This window comes from Centruroides sculpturatus, unplaced genomic scaffold (assembly GCF_000671375.1).
Source record: "Centruroides sculpturatus isolate CEXI.00-Female unplaced genomic scaffold, Cexi_2.0 scaffold844, whole genome shotgun sequence".
Classification (NCBI taxonomy): Eukaryota; Metazoa; Arthropoda; class Arachnida; order Scorpiones; family Buthidae; genus Centruroides; species Centruroides sculpturatus.
Genome location: NW_019385027.1, coordinates 175,487 through 198,676, shown reverse-complemented (window position 1 = coordinate 198,676; position 23,190 = coordinate 175,487). Strand labels below are relative to the sequence as shown.

At 27.2% G+C, this 23,190-nt stretch overlaps 1 protein-coding gene across 1 annotated transcript in view; it reads left to right on the top strand.

The window, feature by feature from the left end:
• Nucleotides 1–22,863, top strand: part of LOC111633622 (kinase D-interacting substrate of 220 kDa-like) — a 69,419-nt gene extending 46,556 nt beyond the window's left edge. Inside the window, exons 23-31 of the mRNA XM_023378227.1 lie at nucleotides 78–257; nucleotides 16,007–16,225; nucleotides 18,366–18,597; nucleotides 18,702–18,867; nucleotides 18,939–19,117; nucleotides 19,582–19,853; nucleotides 19,997–20,419; nucleotides 21,325–21,572; nucleotides 21,653–22,863. Coding sequence (XP_023233995.1) covers nucleotides 78–257; nucleotides 16,007–16,225; nucleotides 18,366–18,597; nucleotides 18,702–18,867; nucleotides 18,939–19,117; nucleotides 19,582–19,853; nucleotides 19,997–20,419; nucleotides 21,325–21,572; nucleotides 21,653–22,517 — 2,784 coding nt within the window. The 3' untranslated portion in view covers nucleotides 22,518–22,863. The remainder of the gene's footprint in view (nucleotides 1–77; nucleotides 258–16,006; nucleotides 16,226–18,365; nucleotides 18,598–18,701; nucleotides 18,868–18,938; nucleotides 19,118–19,581; nucleotides 19,854–19,996; nucleotides 20,420–21,324; nucleotides 21,573–21,652) is intronic.
• Nucleotides 22,864–23,190: the final 327 nt, after the last annotated feature.

Genomic DNA, 23,190 nt, shown 5'->3' with positions numbered 1-23,190 from the left:
AGTTAAATATTGATTAAATAAAATTTCTGTAGCAGTTTTCAATTTAAAATTGTTGTATTAATTTTATTTTATTAAAGGTTCAGTGCATGGATGCATTTGTTGGACAACAGACAAGATTAGTAGTAGTAGTTGATGGTCTAGATAGTTGTGAGCAAGAAAAAGTGTTGAAAGTTCTGGATGCAGTGCATTTATTATTTTCTGATCCAAATTTACCATTTGTTACTATTCTTGCAATAGATCCACATGTTATCATTAAGGTAAGAAAGATTTGTAAATTTAATAATAGTTGAATAAATTATTAATGATTCTTTGAATATATTATTAAGGTATAACTAAGTTAAAATTTATTAAATCTATATAATAGTGCTTTTAGCATAAAAAATAAATATACAGTAGAGTGTTGTTTATCTGAAAGTTGGTTATCCAAAACATCGGTTATCCGAAAGAATTCCAGTCAGCAAATTTAAATTTTCACTAATGCTGTTGCACTGCAATCTTTGGCTATATCTTGGGCTACTTTAATATTTTTTTGTTGGTGTGTGTGTGCTTTAGCTGGCAGCACTGGCACTTTTGTGTGGTGTTTTTCTGAGGACTGTGTGTCGTGCTGAATCAAACAGTTTTGATACTAGATTAACTTCTAAAGTATAATTTTTAACAATACAATAGCCACGATTATTATTTTAAAAAGTTTACATTAGGCTTAACAGCGACGAAAATTCAACGCGAAGTGACATGCAACAGAGAAAAATTTCAACATGGGATAGGTTAATATATTTTTTTGTACATAATCGGTTATCCGAAAAATAAGTTATCCGAACAACCTCAGTCCCCAATTGATTTGGATAAACGATGCTCTACTGTATTTATATGTTTCAAAAGGAAGTTCTTTGGTAATTGAGAACAAATAATAGTAAAGTGTTAATGTGTGTTGTTATTTTTCAAGCTAATTGTTTTTTTTAATTAAAACATAACCATACAATTTTCTTCTATATACTTACTAATCATTCTTTTTGCAGTTAATTGATAAATTTACCAATTTATATGATACAGTAATCCCGCCATTTATGCAGTCTCTATTTACATAAATTCACTTCAGCATGGTTGAAAAATGAATAATAATCAACTTTGTGGAAATAAATGATAGTTACATGAAAAAGTGTTTTTTTTTTAAACAACAGTAACCTCTTATATAGATGTATATCTAGAAAAAAACTTTAGTCAAAACTTTTCTACACTAGTAAGAATAAAATACTGTATTTGAGAATATAAGATTCCTATTTTAAACAGTTTCCATGACTCCGTTTATGTAGTTTTCATTTATGCTCCATATTTCATGGAACCAATGATTTGTCCTAATGGAGGGATTACTGCATTAATATAAAATTCTTAATTTTTGTTAATTGTGAAAATACATTGATTAAATGTTTGCTTACTTAGGGGTGTATGTGTGTGTGTTTTTTTGTAATATTTGTATAAAAAATAAAGATTTTTAGTATTATGGATTTCTGATTATTTTTTTCAGGTTATTATTTATACACGATTTTTATTTTATAAAATATAATTAATATGGAATTAATTAAATAATAATAATTGCACAAAAAGTCATATTTAAATTACTATATGTATAATGACAAATTCAAGATTGCTATAGTCAAGCAGTTATATGGAAAAATTGCATTTTACTGCAAATACCTTTCATTGGCTTCTGAAATTTAACCTTAACAATAAAAACCATTGGCTGTGGATTAATACATTTTAGCTTATAAGCAGAAGCAATTTACTATTTTATATTTAGGAAAAAAATTAAAAGTTTTCTGAAAAAGTTTAATGAGTAAACATTTGCATTGCTCATAAAGTGTTTCTAGAAATTCTGGTGTTAAATTTTTTTCTTCAAGAATAATATAATTTTTTTACACTAAATAAAGAGTATTCTATAGGGATTTACTATTACTTGATCATAAACATGCTCTTTTCATTTTTCAAATATAAATTTAAACTAATTCTCATGGTGTTTAAAATAATTGGTATTTTCAAAAATAAAAAAAAGAGATAATAATAATAATTATTATTTTTTTAATTTTTAGACAATTTAGTTAAATATAAAAGTAGTTTTTAAGATAAACTATAAATTGGTCTGATTAGAAAAAGTAGTTAAAATTTTATATATTAACTTTTCTAGTATTAATTTAAAATAAATAGCATTTGTCATTTTTGTATATCATCTGGCTCTAAAATAATGAAAATTATTTATATATGTTTTATTATTAAATATTAAACTTTTTATAAAGTTTTTAAACATTTCTCTATGAATATAAATAAGAGTGTCATAACATAATAAAAAAATAATTTTTTTTTTAAACACATATATCAATATCTCTTATGAAGGCATGAGAACTTTGTATTAAAAATTTATGAAGTACAGAAAATTAAAAACTTAATAAACATTTTCAGTTTTTTCCATTGTTTATATAAGCTTTAATAAGCAAAATATAAAATTAATCATTAATATAATAAGAATGACAAAATAATAATAAAAAAACAGCTGTTTCAAAATGAGAAATTTAGTAATAATGATTTTGATAATTTATAAATGTTTTGAAGGAGAACAGGGATTAAAAGCAAAATGAAAAAGTTAGTATTGTATGAGGAGTTTTCTTGTTCAAAGAAGTTCCTGTTAGCAAAGCAAATTAGACAACTAACTTGCTGCCAATTCTTAAATGTTTGTATCCTGTTGTTAAAGATTGTAACAAGCATACAATATTAGATGAATTATATATTAATTAATATATTAATAAATATAATTTATAAATTTTAAGGTATACAATTTTTAATTGTTCTAACATGTTTCTGTAATGTCAGAGTCAATAAAATCAAATTTCTACTAATCATAATGGTATCACTCTGTTATTGTTATCAATTTAGATGACTCCCAAAGTGATTGCATTAAGTGAATTCTACTGTATAACAAAATAGTCAACTTATTTCTTTTCTTAGATTACATCATGCAAATTTAAATTTACAAGATGTTTCAGTTTGATATTCAATCAAACTTCATTAGAACCTGATGATAATCACTAATGCCTACATTCACAAATGAAGGATCAAAAATTAGAGTTAGAAGTTAAACAATAAGCATGTACTTAAAAGTAAAGTGAATAGTAATTGAGTAATTTCTAATTCTAACTCTTAATTCTTGATTTTGAATACAGCCTCAAGAGTGATCAAAAATATGTTTTCTATTAAATAACCTGCTGATTGGAAATAAGTTGGTTTTATTACTTTTTTAAACTTGAAAATTTTAATAAGTTATAACAGCAGAAATATTTAATATAATAATTGTTGATAAAGTAACATCATTATCTGTTGATCAGTTATTTTCAATCACTTATTTAGTCATAAAACAAAATTTTTGTATGGTAAATGTATGTGAATTATTTACAGAAATTTAATGTATTGTATTGTTTTTTTGAGCAGAGCTCTGCATAAGTCAAAGTGTTTTGTCTGTGATTGAAATTTAAAGCACTGCACAACTACTAAAGATGATTTTTTGCAAATACATACAACTCAGCAAGGCCAATGTTACAACAAAGCTGGAATTTTGAAATTTGAATTATGGGCCAAGATATTTGAGGTCAAAGTTTACCATGTAAAGTCTATTGGCCAATTGCTGATTATATGCTACATATCAATTGAGTTTCCAATTTACATTGATCTCTACAACAGTTTTTAATTTAGATCAGTTTTAAATCATTTTTTTGTCAGTTTTATTTTTTCCTAAAAAATACCTAGTATTAATTTTAATATTGGAATGAATTCAAACAATAAAGCAACAAAGTAATTACTTTTTATCTTTTTTATGATTATTTTTTTTACAAAATATCATTTTCTGACTTTTCTAACTTAAATTAAATTTTGTGTATTATATTTAATAGATAAATTATAAAACAGTGGTTCCCAAAGTGGGTGCTGCCACCCCTGTGGGTAGTGAATAAATCTGGGGTGGGTGAAAAGAAATAAGTGGGAAGCAGGGTACTTAACAGTGACCATAGGTGAGAGTTGTCACTGACAACTTTCCCCTTTTTTCTGTTAAAACAGGTAAGAAGAAACATTGCATTTAATGGTTTCTAGATGGGGAGGAAAATGTATGGTAAGGATACAAAGTGTGAGGTTCATAGAAAAGTTTTCCTAAGAATATTTCCAAGCCTTTCTCACACAGGGGAAAGTGAGTTAGGGGACATTGGGTATAAGTTTATGGAACTAAGAGTTGCTCAAAAAAGTTTGGGAATCACTCTTATAAGACATAATTTTGAATTATATTGTATAAAAATTAATACTATTATAAATAATACTAAGTGAATTATTTTAGAATCAAAATTCTTTCATTTCTTGGTATAGGTATTGTTTCAGAAGAATTTTAAAAATTAATGTCAAGCTTGATGAATTCAGATGACTAGAAATTTTAATATTAGGAAATGTGTTCAAATGAAGGAAATGTGTTCAAAATGTGTAATGAAGGAAATGTGTTCAAAATGTTTTTAGAATATTAATTTTTTTATTGTGTTGTTGAAAATTCTGCAGTTTTCATTTAAATTTACAGTTTATTATTAATTGTCTTTGTTTTATTCTTCAAATTTAAAAAAATGTTTTTATTGATATAATATATAGATTTGTTTATTTTAAACTAAATTTCAAAAAATGAATATGACATATCAAAATATTTTTACTTTGCTTGATATTTTCTTAATGGAATTTAACATAATGAAATTCATTTTATTTATAAGTTACAAAAAAAACAATATTACATAACTGAACTGTGCCTTTTATTATACAACACATTATGAATATTTTCAACTAGATAATTTCCCTTGACTTGTTAATTTCTACAAGTCAAAGAAATGAATTAAAGAAGAAAGAACTAATTGAATGTTCAATTAATGTTAACAATAAGATGCAATGAGTTTATTGTGGTAGTGGATGCAGGAATAAGAGAAGCAAATAATATATTGTGTTTTGTCATACTTGAATAAATATAAAATGACTGTTCTATTTTCTATATTTTTAAATCAAAATTAGACTATCAAAAGAAGAATTAGTTAATTTTATACAAATAATATATAATACATTCTGTTAATTCAGCCTCTCATTTATATGTCATACCCCTCGTTACTGTATGAATGGCAAACATGGTACACGGAATGATTTTCAGTGGCACTCTGAATAGAAATGTAGTAAAAATTATGTTTTAATTATCAATTAATTACACATTTAAATGGAAGCCACAGTTCAGTTTAGGCCATGGTACATTAAAAACAAATCTCTTGCTTGTATATTTATATTACAGTGAATGTGTTTATGCTCTGTATTTCTATCTGTGTTGTGCATGTGCTTCACAAGTAAGAACATAATTCAATTAATGACTTAACTTCAAAATTATATATTTTTGAAGTCCATCATAACTGGACAAATTTTGATAATACTGTGCTGTAACTTCTATATAAGTAAAAATGTTTGTTTGTTAAAAAATCTTAAATCTCCGAAAGTTCTTAACCGATTGCTTTGAAATTTTGACATAACATTGCATTCGAATATGTGCGTGTTTTAATATTATATAGATGTTGAAATTCCTCCCGCGGGGAGAGGAACAAAATTAAGGCTTACTGTGAAGAACTGGTCTTCCATTATTCTATTTTAGATGTGGTTTTTTGCGTTTTAATAGGGTACGTCAAGAGAAAGTACACTAAGAAAGGATTTTTCAAAATTCCTCCGTGGGAAGTGTTATACAATTATAATAGATACATTTTGAGCCACAGCTAGTATATAATAAAATTGATAGAATCATGTTGGCACCTGGAATAACACTATAACTTAGGTTCAGCACAACCATGTTGAAAGGTTGCCAACCCCTGCTGTATACAATTCAAACTGGAACTTAGCAATTCTACAGATAAACTTTTTGTTATATTTTGATAAGTGACTAAAGATGACCATTAAATGATGGTTGAAAACATTTGTTTAATTAACTAAAGTCATTTTGCTGGATAAAAAGGTGTGTTTATCTGTAGAATTATCTCCAATTATGTTTGTCTCATGTTTTTTTTAAATACATACGGTAAATGTAATATTAAATTTAATAAGTAATTAAACTTACAATTACTGTAACATTGTACATTATTTCACAATAAGAAAAACAGTATAGCTGTCAAAAGACAGTACCAAAGAATGACACAACTTTTCTTTTAGTTAGGCTTTGTGATTACTTACTCTCATTCATATGGCACCCCTGTATGCAAGGAATGGCTGGGTTAGCAAGAGTGTAGTGTAATAAAATTTTAAAAAGTTATTAAAAGACTGTAATTATATAACAGAATGATGATAGAAACAATAGCACTTTCCAAAAGTCAGTAACATGCAACATAATATACCAGTACTATTAACACGCATCAGTTTCTGTTGTCACATTAATTTTACACTTGGTGCATTGTTTTACTGCTAATTTCATTTTACATTATGTAGGAATGTAATAACCTATGTTGACTGATATAGATAACTTTTATCTATTTTAAGTAATACCTTCAAGTATTATTTTAATTATTTGGTTTAATATGATTTTAATTTTAAATAAATTGAATGAACTAATTTCAGCTAATTTATATAGCTAAAAATTTTTAATAATAAGTAGAATTATTTTATTAATTTAATATTAAAATTAAAATGCTTATTCAAATTATTGAAATGCCAACTTATGTTAACACATTTCAAATTATTGAAATGTGTTAACATTTTAATATATTTGTTGAAAAGTTAAAAGATTTTTATTGATATAAAATGCAAAAGTGTACAAATTTTATTTTAAATATTTATTTTGCCTGTAATTTATAATTTCATGGATGTATGGGTACTGGGTGATGGATTGTACTGGGTGATCAAATGAAAAATTTATGTGCAAGAACTGTAATTTTTTATAGAACTGTATTTTGTAGTTGTGTTAATATAACCAATATGATAGTTTGATTTCTTGAGACAGATGTCTTAAATATTTCATGGGACTTATTTCAATTTTACCTGAATGTTTTGAAATCTCTCCTCAGATAACTTATGCCATCTCTTCCCTCCACCTAGACACTGTGAATGGCTACTTATTAAAAAGTTTGTAAATATATACCTTTGAGGACACAGATGATTCAGAAACTTTTGCATAAACTATTAATTTAATTTTCTTTCAGTTGCTTTTTATTGTAAAAGTTTTATGTTCCATATGTAAATCATTCCTAGTTATCACAATAATTGATCTGAATAACAATAATGAATTTAACACTCATTTAAAAGTTGATGATGCATGACAAATCAGTAAAATGACATTGAATCATAGCATTGCAAAGTCTGATTTAATGTATCAATAAATTACTCATTTTATTTCTTGCAAGCAAACTTTTTACTTCATTACCCAGTACTTATTCTTTTAGCACAGTATCATGCATTTTAAATAGATAAAAGCCTAAAAATAAAGAGAACTTTAAATTTCAACGATAAATTTTCTTTAACTGTTTTATTGTATTTGTATGATGATATACTGTATTTCCTAGATTAACCTTGGGAGAGTTTATTTTTAAAACTTATGTATCCTCCAAGGTTTTTGAAGACCTGAGGGCTTATTACCTTGCTCTAAGAGACAAATGGGTAAAAACCAAAAAAATACTTTAATTTTCCATTTTCACAACTAGCAAAACTATTTATTTACTATTTATGGGTTACAGCTTCAACATTTGAAATAATTATTATTTTTATAGTTAATCTGATTCAGCTATTACATTGTCATTCATGTCTATTTTGATGCCATTATCAAAATCAGGATATTGACTCTCATCTGGTTCAAGTTCACCATTTCTTTTTAGTTCAAGTTTTCATAATTAAAGTATACTATCGATTATCCATGTGTGGATTATCCATGCACAGATTATATTTGCATGCTTGTCTTGATAAAAATTTGTCAGCAATACAAATATTAGCATTAATATTTAGCAGATTTTTAATTAATATTAGCATTTTAATTAAAAATCTGCATTGTTAACTCTTGTTACTTAAAATGGTATATTGAGCATCAGAACATCAAGGCTTAAATTAAATGGCCTAAAAAGTACAGTAAGTGAAGGTGATTCTTAAACAATACAGCTTTATTTATGTATGTGTATGTACTGTTTTTTTTTTTTAAAATAAATCATAAAACTGTTCGAAGTTGTTGTCCTTATCAATGAATCATTAATATCACAAAATTAATGACATTTTACAACATTATCTAGATGATACCTGTCATTCTCAGTTAATAATACAAGAAATTGATAGTGAACTGCAGTTCAGTGAATTTTTGTGAATTTTCTATTTACATTGAAAGTTTGATTACATCCTAAAGCTTATTAATTAAATTATTAATTATCTCTCTCAAAATGTATTTTATTCATAATACATAAACTATTATGTTAAATCTAATATAAAATTAAAAACTCAATAAATGAAAAATTGATTAGCTTTCATTAAAATGCTTGTGGATTATCTGTGTTTCTGCATTATCTATGACTCTGTTACCAATGATTAACCTGGATAATTGGGAGTTTACTGTACTCTTTTTTCAGAAAAGATTTTGACTTATGAACTCACTTCAGATTTTGACTATGAACTAATAGCCACTTTCCCAGCTCAATATTTAACAATATTTATAATTTTATTTTCAAAATTATTTATGTGAACATTGGAATTGAAAGTGTTTTCCAATCTGTAGAAATTTGAAGAGAGAATTTTAGTTAAATTCTTCACCTGTCATTCTAAACTACATTACTCTATACATTGCAGTACTTCAACATGTTTCCTATACTTTTCATCTTGGGGTTTATTTTTAACAGCACCTTTATTCCCTTGGATTTAATTGAGGAAATACAGTATATTGAAATATTGTGTAATAATTTAACATTATTATTTTATATAACATAGATTTTTTGATATTATTATTAGTATTTTTTCGTTTATTTTTTAAAACTTTCTATTTAAAGATATTTATTTATTTATTCATGGATTTGTTACAAAATAAGTCATAATAGTTGAAATTTAAAGCCAAATGATTGGCTTTCATTTGGCTATAATATAAACTATCTGGCTTAGAGATGTTTATATGATTGAAGTTTAGTTAATTGAAAGAATTCTGTTAAATAAAATTAAAATAGTTATGTTAAAATTTATCTGTAGTTACCTTTTACAATAAATTGATTTGATAACAATGCATATCTCAAAACAAAATTACAGATGTATCAGTATGTTACTTTAAGTTATTTAAATAAAAAGACACCTGTTAAACACTAAAAATGTGAACAAAAACATAAAGTATGTTTGCTAAACTAATTAGGCTTCTTCAGTCAATAATTTGAACATAAAGATGAATACATTCCAATAGAACATAGTTTAAAATTTCAACTTTTAAAATCTAATTCATGGTTATGAGCATCTGATAAACTGTTAAGCCTGGAAAAAGTAATTTAAAAGGATAATGAAAAACAAAAAACTCTTAAATTTTTACACAAATGTTAGGATACAGATTATAAATTTTTTAATATATGAAGAGAAGCATGAGATTGAGATTTTTATCTTAGACATCAAACTGAAAACTTTGATTTTTGATCAAAAGGGTTGACATTAGCAAAAGATCACATATATGGGTGTATGCATTTAGAATGAAGTATGACTCATTAATTTATTTAAAATGCCATTTATAGAGAGAGAGGCTTTCTTATGTACAATACCTGGTCAGTTGAAATGTTTAAAATTATTTAAAAATATCCAAAGTGATTTGTCTAGTTCATTGTGAAGTAAATCCAGAGGAAAAAATTTCATAGAATCTCTGAAAGAGGGAAGATTCTAGATATCCAGGAGCAAAAAATAAATGTTTGGAGAAGAACATCAAAAGTCAGGCACTGCAGGGAGTACATACCAATCCAATAGATTCTCAACCTTTTTTTCGTCATGGTACATTTTTAATAATTTAAAAATTTGGTGGCACGCACGGTTACTTCAGTAAGTACTGCAGGACAACCAGTGACATCATAACAGTGATTTTTAAATGTAGTTGGTTATTTAGGTAACATTTTCTAAATGCTTTGGTAACTACTGGCAGTTACCAGTAATACCAGTTACAATTTCCAAACATGCCCTAGGAAGGTAGAATCGATTGAACTACTTGTCTGATGTCGCTTATATTTGGGTATTCGCAGTGGCAGCACACTTCAAAAATCTTGTGGCACTTTAGCACAGTGGTTGAGAATCACTGCACTAGAGATTTGACAAATCATGACAATGAAGTAGAAGAGAAATAAGCAGAGAATAGAGAACAAATAGTGGGTTGGATGGAAATTGAATATAAAGGGCCCCACACACACACACACACACTTATGTTGGCAGCTATTCCAGTTTCCTCCCATTAGGGTGTGACTATGCAGATGCAAGCGAGCGAGAATATGTCGCGAGAAGAGGCAAGACGCAATAAATATCAAACCCTGTCAGATATGTGCGAAAACCAGAAATTCACCCATGCCAGTGAGATTTCTCGCTTCTTGCTTGTGCATGTTTTTCTTTGCAAGAACTAATGTATATCACTTGGTACTAAATTCACATTTGCATAGTTACACTCTTACACTGGCACTTTATGAAAAGCACCTATACCTATGTCCTTGGGGGGACAGATTTTTACAGATTGGATGTCTTGATTGGTTTCAAACTTTCCTCTCTCTGACTCAAATGGTCCTACACCTATTTCTAAGTGAAATTGGCGACTTATTTGGATAATGAGAAAGGTCAACATCAAGATTACTTTGACATCAAAATGATCTCATGCAGGGATGTTTTTGCTGATCTTAGGACTCTCCTTGTTTTAAATCAGACAGTGTGTATACTTGTCATTGATAGTTATTGACATTCAGTTTCAATGTTGTTTATAAATTTCCTGCCAAGAATATAAGAATATCAATCCAACAGGAACAAGCAAACAAACCTTCCTGTTGTAATGACAATTCAAACCAAGATACATTTGTTTACAAAATTATCAGGAGAGGAGTGTTAAAATGAGTAGACATATATACTCACCTGCAAGTCCTTAACATATTATTAATATGGAGAGTTGATTGGTTAATAATAGCAGGCAAATTGAAAATATGAATAGTTTCATGTTAGAAATGAGATTTAAAAATTTAAGATTTACATTATTCTTTATTAGAACTCTTTATATGCCTAGTTAGTTTAGCAAAAATGCTCTTACTGACATTTCAACTGTTTTATTGTGTAGATGACTTTACAATAGGAGATATGCATTAGATAGTTAAATATTAATGATCTTGCAGACTAATTTGTTTATATCACTATATGCTAGCTATTAAAAAAATTCTATATAAGNGTTGAATAAATTATTAATGATTCTTTGAATATATTATTAAGGTATAACTAAGTTAAAATTTATTAAATCTATATAATAGTGCTTTTAGCATAAAAAATAAATATACAGTAGAGTGTTGTTTATCTGAAAGTTGGTTATCCAAAACATCGGTTATCCGAAAGAATTCCAGTCAGCAAATTTAAATTTTCACTAATGCTGTTGCACTGCAATCTTTGGCTATATCTTGGGCTACTTTAATATTTTTTTGTTGGTGTGTGTGTGCTTTAGCTGGCAGCACTGGCACTTTTGTGTGGTGTTTTTCTGAGGACTGTGTGTCGTGCTGAATCAAACAGTTTTGATACTAGATTAACTTCTAAAGTATAATTTTTAACAATACAATAGCCACGATTATTATTTTAAAAAGTTTACATTAGGCTTAACAGCGACGAAAATTCAACGCGAAGTGACATGCAACAGAGAAAAATTTCAACATGGGATAGGTTAATATATTTTTTTGTACATAATCGGTTATCCGAAAAATAAGTTATCCGAACAACCTCAGTCCCCAATTGATTTGGATAAACGATGCTCTACTGTATTTATATGTTTCAAAAGGAAGTTCTTTGGTAATTGAGAACAAATAATAGTAAAGTGTTAATGTGTGTTGTTATTTTTCAAGCTAATTGTTTTTTTTAATTAAAACATAACCATACAATTTTCTTCTATATACTTACTAATCATTCTTTTTGCAGTTAATTGATAAATTTACCAATTTATATGATACAGTAATCCCGCCATTTATGCAGTCTCTATTTACATAAATTCACTTCAGCATGGTTGAAAAATGAATAATAATCAACTTTGTGGAAATAAATGATAGTTACATGAAAAAGTGTTTTTTTTTTTAAACAACAGTAACCTCTTATATAGATGTATATCTAGAAAAAAACTTTAGTCAAAACTTTTCTACACTAGTAAGAATAAAATACTGTATTTGAGAATATAAGATTCCTATTTTAAACAGTTTCCATGACTCCGTTTATGTAGTTTTCATTTATGCTCCATATTTCATGGAACCAATGATTTGTCCTAATGGAGGGATTACTGCATTAATATAAAATTCTTAATTTTTGTTAATTGTGAAAATACATTGATTAAATGTTTGCTTACTTAGGGGTGTATGTGTGTGTGTTTTTTTGTAATATTTGTATAAAAAATAAAGATTTTTAGTATTATGGATTTCTGATTATTTTTTTCAGGTTATTATTTATACACGATTTTTATTTTATAAAATATAATTAATATGGAATTAATTAAATAATAATAATTGCACAAAAAGTCATATTTAAATTACTATATGTATAATGACAAATTCAAGATTGCTATAGTCAAGCAGTTATATGGAAAAATTGCATTTTACTGCAAATACCTTTCATTGGCTTCTGAAATTTAACCTTAACAATAAAAACCATTGGCTGTGGATTAATACATTTTAGCTTATAAGCAGAAGCAATTTACTATTTTATATTTAGGAAAAAAATTAAAAGTTTTCTGNGACACCTGTTAAACACTAAAAATGTGAACAAAAACATAAAGTATGTTTGCTAAACTAATTAGGCTTCTTCAGTCAATAATTTGAACATAAAGATGAATACATTCCAATAGAACATAGTTTAAAATTTCAACTTTTAAAATCTAATTCATGGTTATGAGCATCTGATAAACTGTTAAGCCTGGAAAAAGTAATTTAAAAGGATAATGAAAAACAAAAAACTCTTAAATTTTTACACAAATGTTAGGATACAGATTATAAATTTTTTAATATATGAAGAGAAGCATGAGATTGAGATTTTTATCTTAGACATCAAACTGAAAACTTTGATTTTTGATCAAAAGGGTTGACATTAGCAAAAGATCACATATATGGGTGTATGCATTTAGAATGAAGTATGACTCATTAATTTATTTAAAATGCCATTTATAGAGAGAGAGGCTTTCTTATGTACAATACCTGGTCAGTTGAAATGTTTAAAATTATTTAAAAATATCCAAAGTGATTTGTCTAGTTCATTGTGAAGTAAATCCAGAGGAAAAAATTTCATAGAATCTCTGAAAGAGGGAAGATTCTAGATATCCAGGAGCAAAAAATAAATGTTTGGAGAAGAACATCAAAAGTCAGGCACTGCAGGGAGTACATACCAATCCAATAGATTCTCAACCTTTTTTTCGTCATGGTACATTTTTAATAATTTAAAAATTTGGTGGCACGCACGGTTACTTCAGTAAGTACTGCAGGACAACCAGTGACATCATAACAGTGATTTTTAAATGTAGTTGGTTATTTAGGTAACATTTTCTAAATGCTTTGGTAACTACTGGCAGTTACCAGTAATACCAGTTACAATTTCCAAACATGCCCTAGGAAGGTAGAATCGATTGAACTACTTGTCTGATGTCGCTTATATTTGGGTATTCGCAGTGGCAGCACACTTCAAAAATCTTGTGGCACTTTAGCACAGTGGTTGAGAATCACTGCACTAGAGATTTGACAAATCATGACAATGAAGTAGAAGAGAAATAAGCAGAGAATAGAGAACAAATAGTGGGTTGGATGGAAATTGAATATAAAGGGCCCCACACACACACACACTTATGTTGGCAGCTATTCCAGTTTCCTCCCATTAGGGTGTGACTATGCAGATGCAAGCGAGCGAGAATATGTCGTGAGAAGAGGCAAGACGCAATAAATATCAAACCCTGTCAGATATGTGCGAAAACCAGAAATTCACCCATGCCAGTGAGATTTCTCGCTTCTTGCTTGTGCATGTTTTTCTTTGCAAGAACTAATGTATATCACTTGGTACTAAATTCACATTTGCATAGTTACACTCTTACACTGGCACTTTATGAAAAGCACCTATACCTATGTCCTTGGGGGGACAGATTTTTACAGATTGGATGTCTTGATTGGTTTCAAACTTTCCTCTCTCTGACTCAAATGGTCCTACACCTATTTCTAAGTGAAATTGGCGACTTATTTGGATAATGAGAAAGGTCAACATCAAGATTACTTTGACATCAAAATGATCTCATGCAGGGATGTTTTTGCTGATCTTAGGACTCTCCTTGTTTTAAATCAGACAGTGTGTATACTTGTCATTGATAGTTATTGACATTCAGTTTCAATGTTGTTTATAAATTTCCTGCCAAGAATATAAGAATATCAATCCAACAGGAACAAGCAAACAAACCTTCCTGTTGTAATGACAATTCAAACCAAGATACATTTGTTTACAAAATTATCAGGAGAGGAGTGTTAAAATGAGTAGACATATATACTCACCTGCAAGTCCTTAACATATTATTAATATGGAGAGTTGATTGGTTAATAATAGCAGGCAAATTGAAAATATGAATAGTTTCATGTTAGAAATGAGATTTAAAAATTTAAGATTTACATTATTCTTTATTAGAACTCTTTATATGCCTAGTTAGTTTAGCAAAAATGCTCTTACTGACATTTCAACTGTTTTATTGTGTAGATGACTTTACAATAGGAGATATGCATTAGATAGTTAAATATTAATGATCTTGCAGACTAATTTGTTTATATCACTATATGCTAGCTATTAAAAAAATTCTATATAAGAAGAATATTTTAAATTAAACAATAAAAATAATAATTGGCAGAATGTGGATATTGTGAGCAAAACAGAAATATTTAAAAAAATAAAACATCAGAATGCCGAGAATGCAGTTTGTGAAATTTAATCAATTGATAAAATTATATAATATAAAGAAAAATAAAAAGATTATGAATGTACAAGTTTGCATAATATTTAAAAATATTTTAAATATTATGTAAAATTTTAAATACTACTATATAATTTTTCTTTCTGACTTTCATCTTTTCTCCATTCTCATATGTTTTTATTTATTTTGTAATTTATGTAATTGTTATATTAATAATTTAATTCTTGTGTTGTTTATGTTAAATATCTCACTTATAAACAAAAATGTCTATTTTATTTTGAAATTTTATAAATTAATTAGAAATAACTTAAAATTAATAAATAACCTGAAATTTTTACTTTGGATCTTTCATAAAAATAAAATAGACATTTAAAATCCTTAATTTCATTTTTGAAAGTTCAACATGTTTTCTACAAAAAAAAATTATATTCTCTCCATTAAAATTAATTCCTTAAAGAATGTTTAAGCATAAGCAATACTCAGTTTCTAATAGTATTTTATTGTGCTGAAATATTTTTTCATTGATCCAATTTTCATGCTTACCATATGTGGTAACAACAACAACGTATTGTCTCCATTTTCTACTAGAGTTATAAGAGGACTTCTGAGAAAGAGGTCAGGCAAGATATCGCATGGTTTATTATTTTTAGAAAAATAGAAAAAATTGTCTTGGTTGTTTCATCATTATGCATGTTTTGTTACTTATGTACTATCAAAGGGATCTGTGTTAAAGTTGTCAAAAACTTAAAATTTCTGTAATATGTATTATAATCATTATTATGATAACTTACATAATTCTATCACTTCTATGTTAAAATATTGTAATTTTTTATTTTGTTTTTACAGGCAATTGAAGCTAACATTCACCATATTTTTCATAATTCTTCCATCAGAGGTCATGATTATCTTCGCAACATTGTCCATTTACCTTTCTACCTGCAGAATAGTGGTTTAAGAAAAGTGAAAGTTGCACAAAAAGCTGCTCTTCAGACTTGTAAACATACAAACATGTGGATTGAAGAGAAAGAAGAAAAGGGACATGGATCAATTGTCAGTATTCAACAGGTACTCATATAGATATAAATTTATATATAAAATTAATATATTTGAAATAAAAAGAAAATTTATAAAGTATAATGAAAGTTCCCTGAACATGCTAATATAACCTAACTCAAATGATTTAACTGAGTGAAATTTATATTGTATTCCATTTCATTTAAATGCTTTTGAAATTAAATTATTTTTTTTCCATGTTCTTATTTTTAGAATACATAAGTAATTTTACACTTTATTTTTTTAAATGTACTAATTTGAGTTTCTCAAATGGGATTCCAGGATCCTGGTTGTTTTTTTAACTCAAGAAATATCCCGGGAAATTTTTCTTATCTTGGGAAATCCCGCAAATTTCTTAAAAATTCACTTTTTTTCTTATTTTGTGTTAAGGTAGAGGAATTTTGCAAATAGAAAGCATAATTAACTCATTCACTGTCAGAATACATTTGTATTTATTAATTTTAAACCTACCTATTGGTTTTTTTTTAATTTTTGCTCATTATGGCATGTCACAAATGGTCAATAATCAATACGTAGCTTATTTGTGGCAAGACTCTGAAAATTCTTTACTTGTCAGAACCTGTAATATATGGAATAATTGTGCTTATGCTGTCTTAATTTTTAACTATGCCCAATAGCTTTGATAACTGCGTAATGCCAGGTTATGCAAATTGGACAAGGATACAAACGAGTATGAAGTCTGCAAGTATGAAGTTTTTCTTCGTAAACCTGATTATTAAAGCCAAACGAATTGGTGAATTATCGAGCTATAAGCTTGATGCTGCTATTAAAGCAGTCGAGGTAGACAAATCAAGAATACTAGAGAGCAAATCTTGAAAACAATCTCGAAAACAAATTCGAAATCTTCCAGGCTACAGGTGAAAAAACATATCTGTCTTCTCTTAAATGCATTAAATGTGATTCCAATCATATCAATTGAATCAGAAAGGGCATTCTCAGTAGCAAGGCTTTTCATTACTAAAATAAGAATTAGAGTGAGTGATTGGAGTATTGACCATCTTTGCTTTTTAAAATCTTATAAAAGTGTACTTTGTCTTGTTGTTGTTGTATGCAATTTCCAACAAACTTTAATAAATTTTTTTCTATTTGTGTAATTCAAAGGTAATTTTTATTATATATCGTACTACGTAATTCAAAGGTAATTTTTATTATATATCGTACACAGCATTATTAATATGATTTTGGAGGTTACAGAACTTTAAAATTACTTTAAAAAATGAAAAATAATTGTATCATTTGATTTCATGATATTTTGTATATCTTAAAAATAATTAATTGTCCCGGGATTTCCCAGAATCCCGGAAAACAGTTCACTTTTATCCCAGAATCCCGGGACAAGCAAAAGACCAGGAAATGAGAAACCCTAATAAATAAAACTTAGAAACATTCCATGTTAGATGAAATTAGTAAAATTTAGTTATAATGTACAAGTGACCAATTCTACTGAATTGCATTTTATTCAATAATGTATCTATTTTCTTATTAATTATGGTAGCAGATGTAGTTTACTTTAAGCTTTTCCTGTCTCATTATATAATTTCTGCTCTCTTTCTCTAGGGACAATTAGAAAAATTTTTCCAACTTATAATACATTAAAGGACTTTATTTATATTATTTGTAATAAGTTTTGATATTTTAAGTTAGTGAGAAAAAAGCTTCTTTATTCTATCCTTAATTAACTTAAAATTCAAGATGTTAGTATCCAACCAATGAGAATTTATTGATATCTTAATAGGAAGATTTAAAAATCCAAAAGAATTTTTTTATCTTTCTGAAGAAATTATTTTAGTTTAAGATATGAAATAAATATTTTTGTTGTTCTATCACTGTTCTTAGTTTGTCTTATTTCCATCTATACATCATTAGTAGAAGCAGCAACTATTGTAAATAAAGTTTCATTAATTAAACTTACTCTGCACAAAAATAATTAACAATATTTTATATATGATATATTAATAAGTAGAGACTAAAATAATAAACTATGTTTAATATTGCTCAATTAAACTATTAGATTAATATATTAAGTATAATGTAGTAAACAATCTTTAGTGTTTAGAAAATTTTTTCTTAAAATATTATACTAATTAAATATTTTATTTTCATGTAATTGAATACAAAATAAATGTACCAGACAAATAGGAGAACTTCAGCATCAAGTGTTTCTATACCAGATATATTTCGGAAAAGTCGAAAGAGTGCTCATAAGTTGAAAAATAGTGACAGTATAGGAAGCAGCATTTGCAATGTACATCATAATGTAACCGGTGCTCATGATTTGACAAAAGTTTTATTAACAGATGACTATTTTAGTGATATCAATCCTCGTTCTATGAGAAGACTACTTAATATTGTTTACATAACTGGTAAGTAAATTCCAAAACTTAAATGTTATATTTTAAATATTATGTTTTAAATTTCATCTTTAAAACAAGGATTTAATTCAAAATTTTTTTGTTTATTTTAATAGGTAGATTGCTGAAAGCATTTAATATAGATTTCAATTGGTATCATTTGGCTGTTTGGGTGAATACCACCGAACGTTGGCCTTATCGCATATCTTGGATTATAATGTATTATGAAATTCATGAAAATGAATTAGATGATCCACTTTCATTAAAAGCAATATTTGAGAAGTATATTCAAAAGTTTCATTTAGATATTTTATTTTTAAAACAATTTTTTTTATTGAAAATTATTTTTATAGGATAAAAGTACATATTCCTACTTCAAAGGAAGAAGAGCCAATGTTGGATCTTGATCACGATGAAAGAAAGTTTGATGTTTTCCTTTCTATTCATTCAAGTACTCTACAAGTTATTGATTTAAAAATATTTTTACCCTTTACAATTAATCTTGATCCTTACATAAGAAAATCAATTCATGGTAAATATTTTTATTTAAGTTTGTTCAATTTTAATTATCTACCTTTATCTATTTGCTTTCTACTAATTCTTAAATAATTCACAAAATAATATGCTTAAATTAATAATGAAAATAGTCATTAAATTGCTCTTTCTTATACATTCTTTACATATCTTCAGAATATATTTAAAAACACAACAATGACTTTTACTGAGAGGCTAATCAGTTACAGAATGTCTTTATAATATTGAAGATAATCTCCACATAATTGATTATTTTTCTTTATTAATACAACTTGAAAAATATATGAAGAATGCATTCAAAATTCTTAATTAGTGATAATTTTATTTCTGATTTTAATTTAGAAAATTTTTTTACTAGGAGTTTATATTAAATATATGATAATTCTTGATAGCCTTTATCAAATAGATTTAATTATTACTATTATTTACATTTTTGTTAAAAAAATTTTGTTCACATTTCAGAGGATCAGCATCATTTAACTGCTTTGATTAAAGGTACTACTACACATGGTGATAATACTCTTCCAGTAGTATCATATGGTGGACAAAATCGCTGGGGCAGATTTAGTCCCCCAAGACCTCCATCTTCTCACACTTGGGCTTCACCTCAGTCATATCTTTGGAGATCAGAACTAAGACAAGATTCAGGTCATGGAACATTATCACCAGGACCAACAGTGTGGTGGGATTATCCAGTTGAGAATGCTAACTTTAGACAATGCCCCAAACAAGTAGTAAGGAATCAAACTAGTTTTGTTTTTGTATTTTTATGAAATATTCTAGATATTTCTGATTTATAAAAATTAGTTTGTAAAAATTAAATTAACAAAAAAATCATATATTCTTAAATTATTAATAAATGTTTATATATTTTCAGACACTTCCAAATCAACAAAAATTAAGTACATTATCTCTTGAAGGTGTTATTAATGTAATTTCATCATTAGAAAATATAAACAAAAATAAGTTATCAGAATATAGCAAAGTTGTTACACAAAATAATATTAATGGTCTTGTGCTATTAACTTGTGATTTGAATGAATTGAAAGACGTATTAAAAATGTCTTTTGGTGATTGGGAATTATTCAGAGTTGCAATTCTTTCATTGAGAGATCAAGAATATCAAGTAGTAACTGTTAGTGAAGGTGATAGATCACGTTCTTCATCAGTGAGAGACAAAACTCGGCAAACAAATACAGATACAACTCAGGAAAAACCAAAATCTTCAAATAATGTTTCTGAAAATACTGAAAGAACAGAAGGAAGATCAAGACGACCAAATATTGCATTGGAAAAACAGGTTTATAAGTACAATTATTTTTTAAACAAATTTTTAGTTTAAATTTACTCTAGTCAGTTTGGCTTTATAAATTAGTAATAATAAATTATTANGAAAACATTTGTTTAATTAACTAAAGTCATTTTGCTGGATAAAAAGGTGTGTTTATCTGTAGAATTATCTCCAATTATGTTTGTCTCATGTTTTTTTTAAATACATACGGTAAATGTAATATTAAATTTAATAAGTAATTAAACTTACAATTACTGTAACATTGTACATTATTTCACAATAAGAAAAACAGTATAGCTGTCAAAAGACAGTACCAAAGAATGACACAACTTTTCCTTTAGTTAGGCTTTGTGATTACTTACTCTCATTCATATGGCACCCCTGTATGCAAGGAATGGCTGGGTTAGCAAGAGTGTAGTGTAATAAAATTTTAAAAAGTTATTAAAAGACTGTAATTATATAACAGAATGATGATAGAAACAATAGCACTTTCCAAAAGTCAGTAACATGCAACATAATATACCAGTACTATTAACACGCATCAGTTTCTGTTGTCACATTAATTTTACACTTGGTGCATTGTTTTACTGCTAATTTCATTTTACATTATGTAGGAATGTAATAACCTATGTTGACTGATATAGATAACTTTTATCTATTTTAAGTAATACCTTCAAGTATTATTTTAATTATTTGGTTTAATATGATTTTAATTTTAAATAAATTACTCTACAAATGCAACATTTTATTTTTTAAAATGCTTACAACAATCCTATAAATGTAATGTAAAAAAGTCAGTTTTTCAATTGAATACTTAAATAAATAAATAAAAAATATATATATTATTATTTATTATTCTAAATTGAAAAATTACTCAATATGCATCATTATTTAAAAGCATTTATTTTATGTAGGTAACTTTAGAAGAAAGTCTGATATTTGGTGCCTTAGAAACATTAAATGAAGAAGCACAGGAAGATGCTTTAGAAGAAAAATTAGAAAGACAAGAAAATTTGAATGAAAGTTATACTCCAGTATTATCTGTTTCTGAAGATCATTTATCAGACACTGATTCACATAGTACAATTGGTAGTGTTGTTATTAGTCCTACAGAAGTAGATGTTTTATATATACCTCGTGATTCGCCTTCTCTCAGAGTCAGGTACTTTGAATTATTAAAATTAATTTCTAATTTCTTAACCTTTAAGTTTTTGATTATTGAAATTCATATTTGTTTTTTAGGGCTACATCACTTCCAGATGCTGTTCCAGATATAGAACAAGGTTCAGCTACAGAATCAATATTTGTATCTTCTGGTGAAATTTCAACTTCACATAGTTTACCAAATGCTGGAGAATTCAAGCATGTTAATTCTGCTTTATCAGTTCCTAGTCCATCAAAATATATGATTAAAGCTTTATCCCATGAAGATGATTTAAAAAGAGCAGTATTAACTGCTAGTATGGAGAGGTTATCTAAAAGAAGAGGTAGACTTCCATCTTCCGGTAGTGATGCACCATCTTCTCCGATGTCTGAAAAATCTGCTAGGCAGTGCAAAACATCACACATAGCATCTAGTCAGCCAAAAGTATTTGATAGTGATTCGTCTGATAGCTCAAGTAATAATTCACAAGAAAAATTGCTTGGGTCAGATAAAAGAGAAGACACTCAAAAACTTCAATCCATTTCTGCTGGCGAGAATACGGAAGGCTTTTACTTAGACGATGAGCACACACCCTTAGTATCACCTACACATTCTGTAAAATTGGATTTTCAGACTCAAGTGTACAACAGTAATCAAATAATCGAATCACCGACTAGTCCACAAACTCCCGTTGTAGACGAACACAGGCGAATACATCGGCAGTTTTCTATTGACATTCCTTCCGAAGGCATTAGTGATCAGACTCCGATACTTAATTCAAATGCAATGCAACAAAGTGCCTCCAATATTACATTTTATCCATCAAACGTACAAAGTCAGAATTGCAATCAGGTATTACTGTTTGCAAAATCCCCCAGTAGTAGTTTTCCTACAAGCCCACAACAAATGAATATATCTTCAAGCGAATCATTATCAGAGATTCTCGATGAAACCATCCTTTAATAAAAACACTTAATTTTAACAAGATCGCATTATATGTGATAGTAGTGTAATATCTAGTAAAATTTATATAAATTAAAATAAATTTATAATTTGATAAGAGAAATAATCATATATTTAAATTGTGAATTTTATGAAATAGTGAAACTCCAGTTTTATATTTTTTTTTGTATATAATACTTAACTGCATTAAATATATTTTTTTGTATTAAATGTTTGCATCTTTACAGCAGTTTTACAAGCAATGTAAATATCTTGTAAAAATTATTTAGAGTTTTTGTAAAACAGAAAAGTGCAATATTTGTTAATCAAGAAAATGTATAATTCCATAATCGTGTTGCTAACATATTTTAAATTACAAAAACCTATATTAGGATTTCTATAATAATAAAAAATGTTAATGAAACTTAATAGTGATATCATTTATGACAAATATTCACATTAAACAAAGTCAGATTATCTTATGGTGCATTTTAGCATTTAAATTAATACAAATTTAGTATAATCTATTATAGATGGTCTGGCTCTATGATGTTTATTCTTTTACAGGTAAAGTATGGCACTAAGAGGAATGAATTCAAGTTATTTTGATGGTGTGGACCCACAGCATGAAGTGACAAAGAGTTTAGCAGACTGCATCCAGACCACTTTGTGATTAGCAAGAAGTCTGGATGCA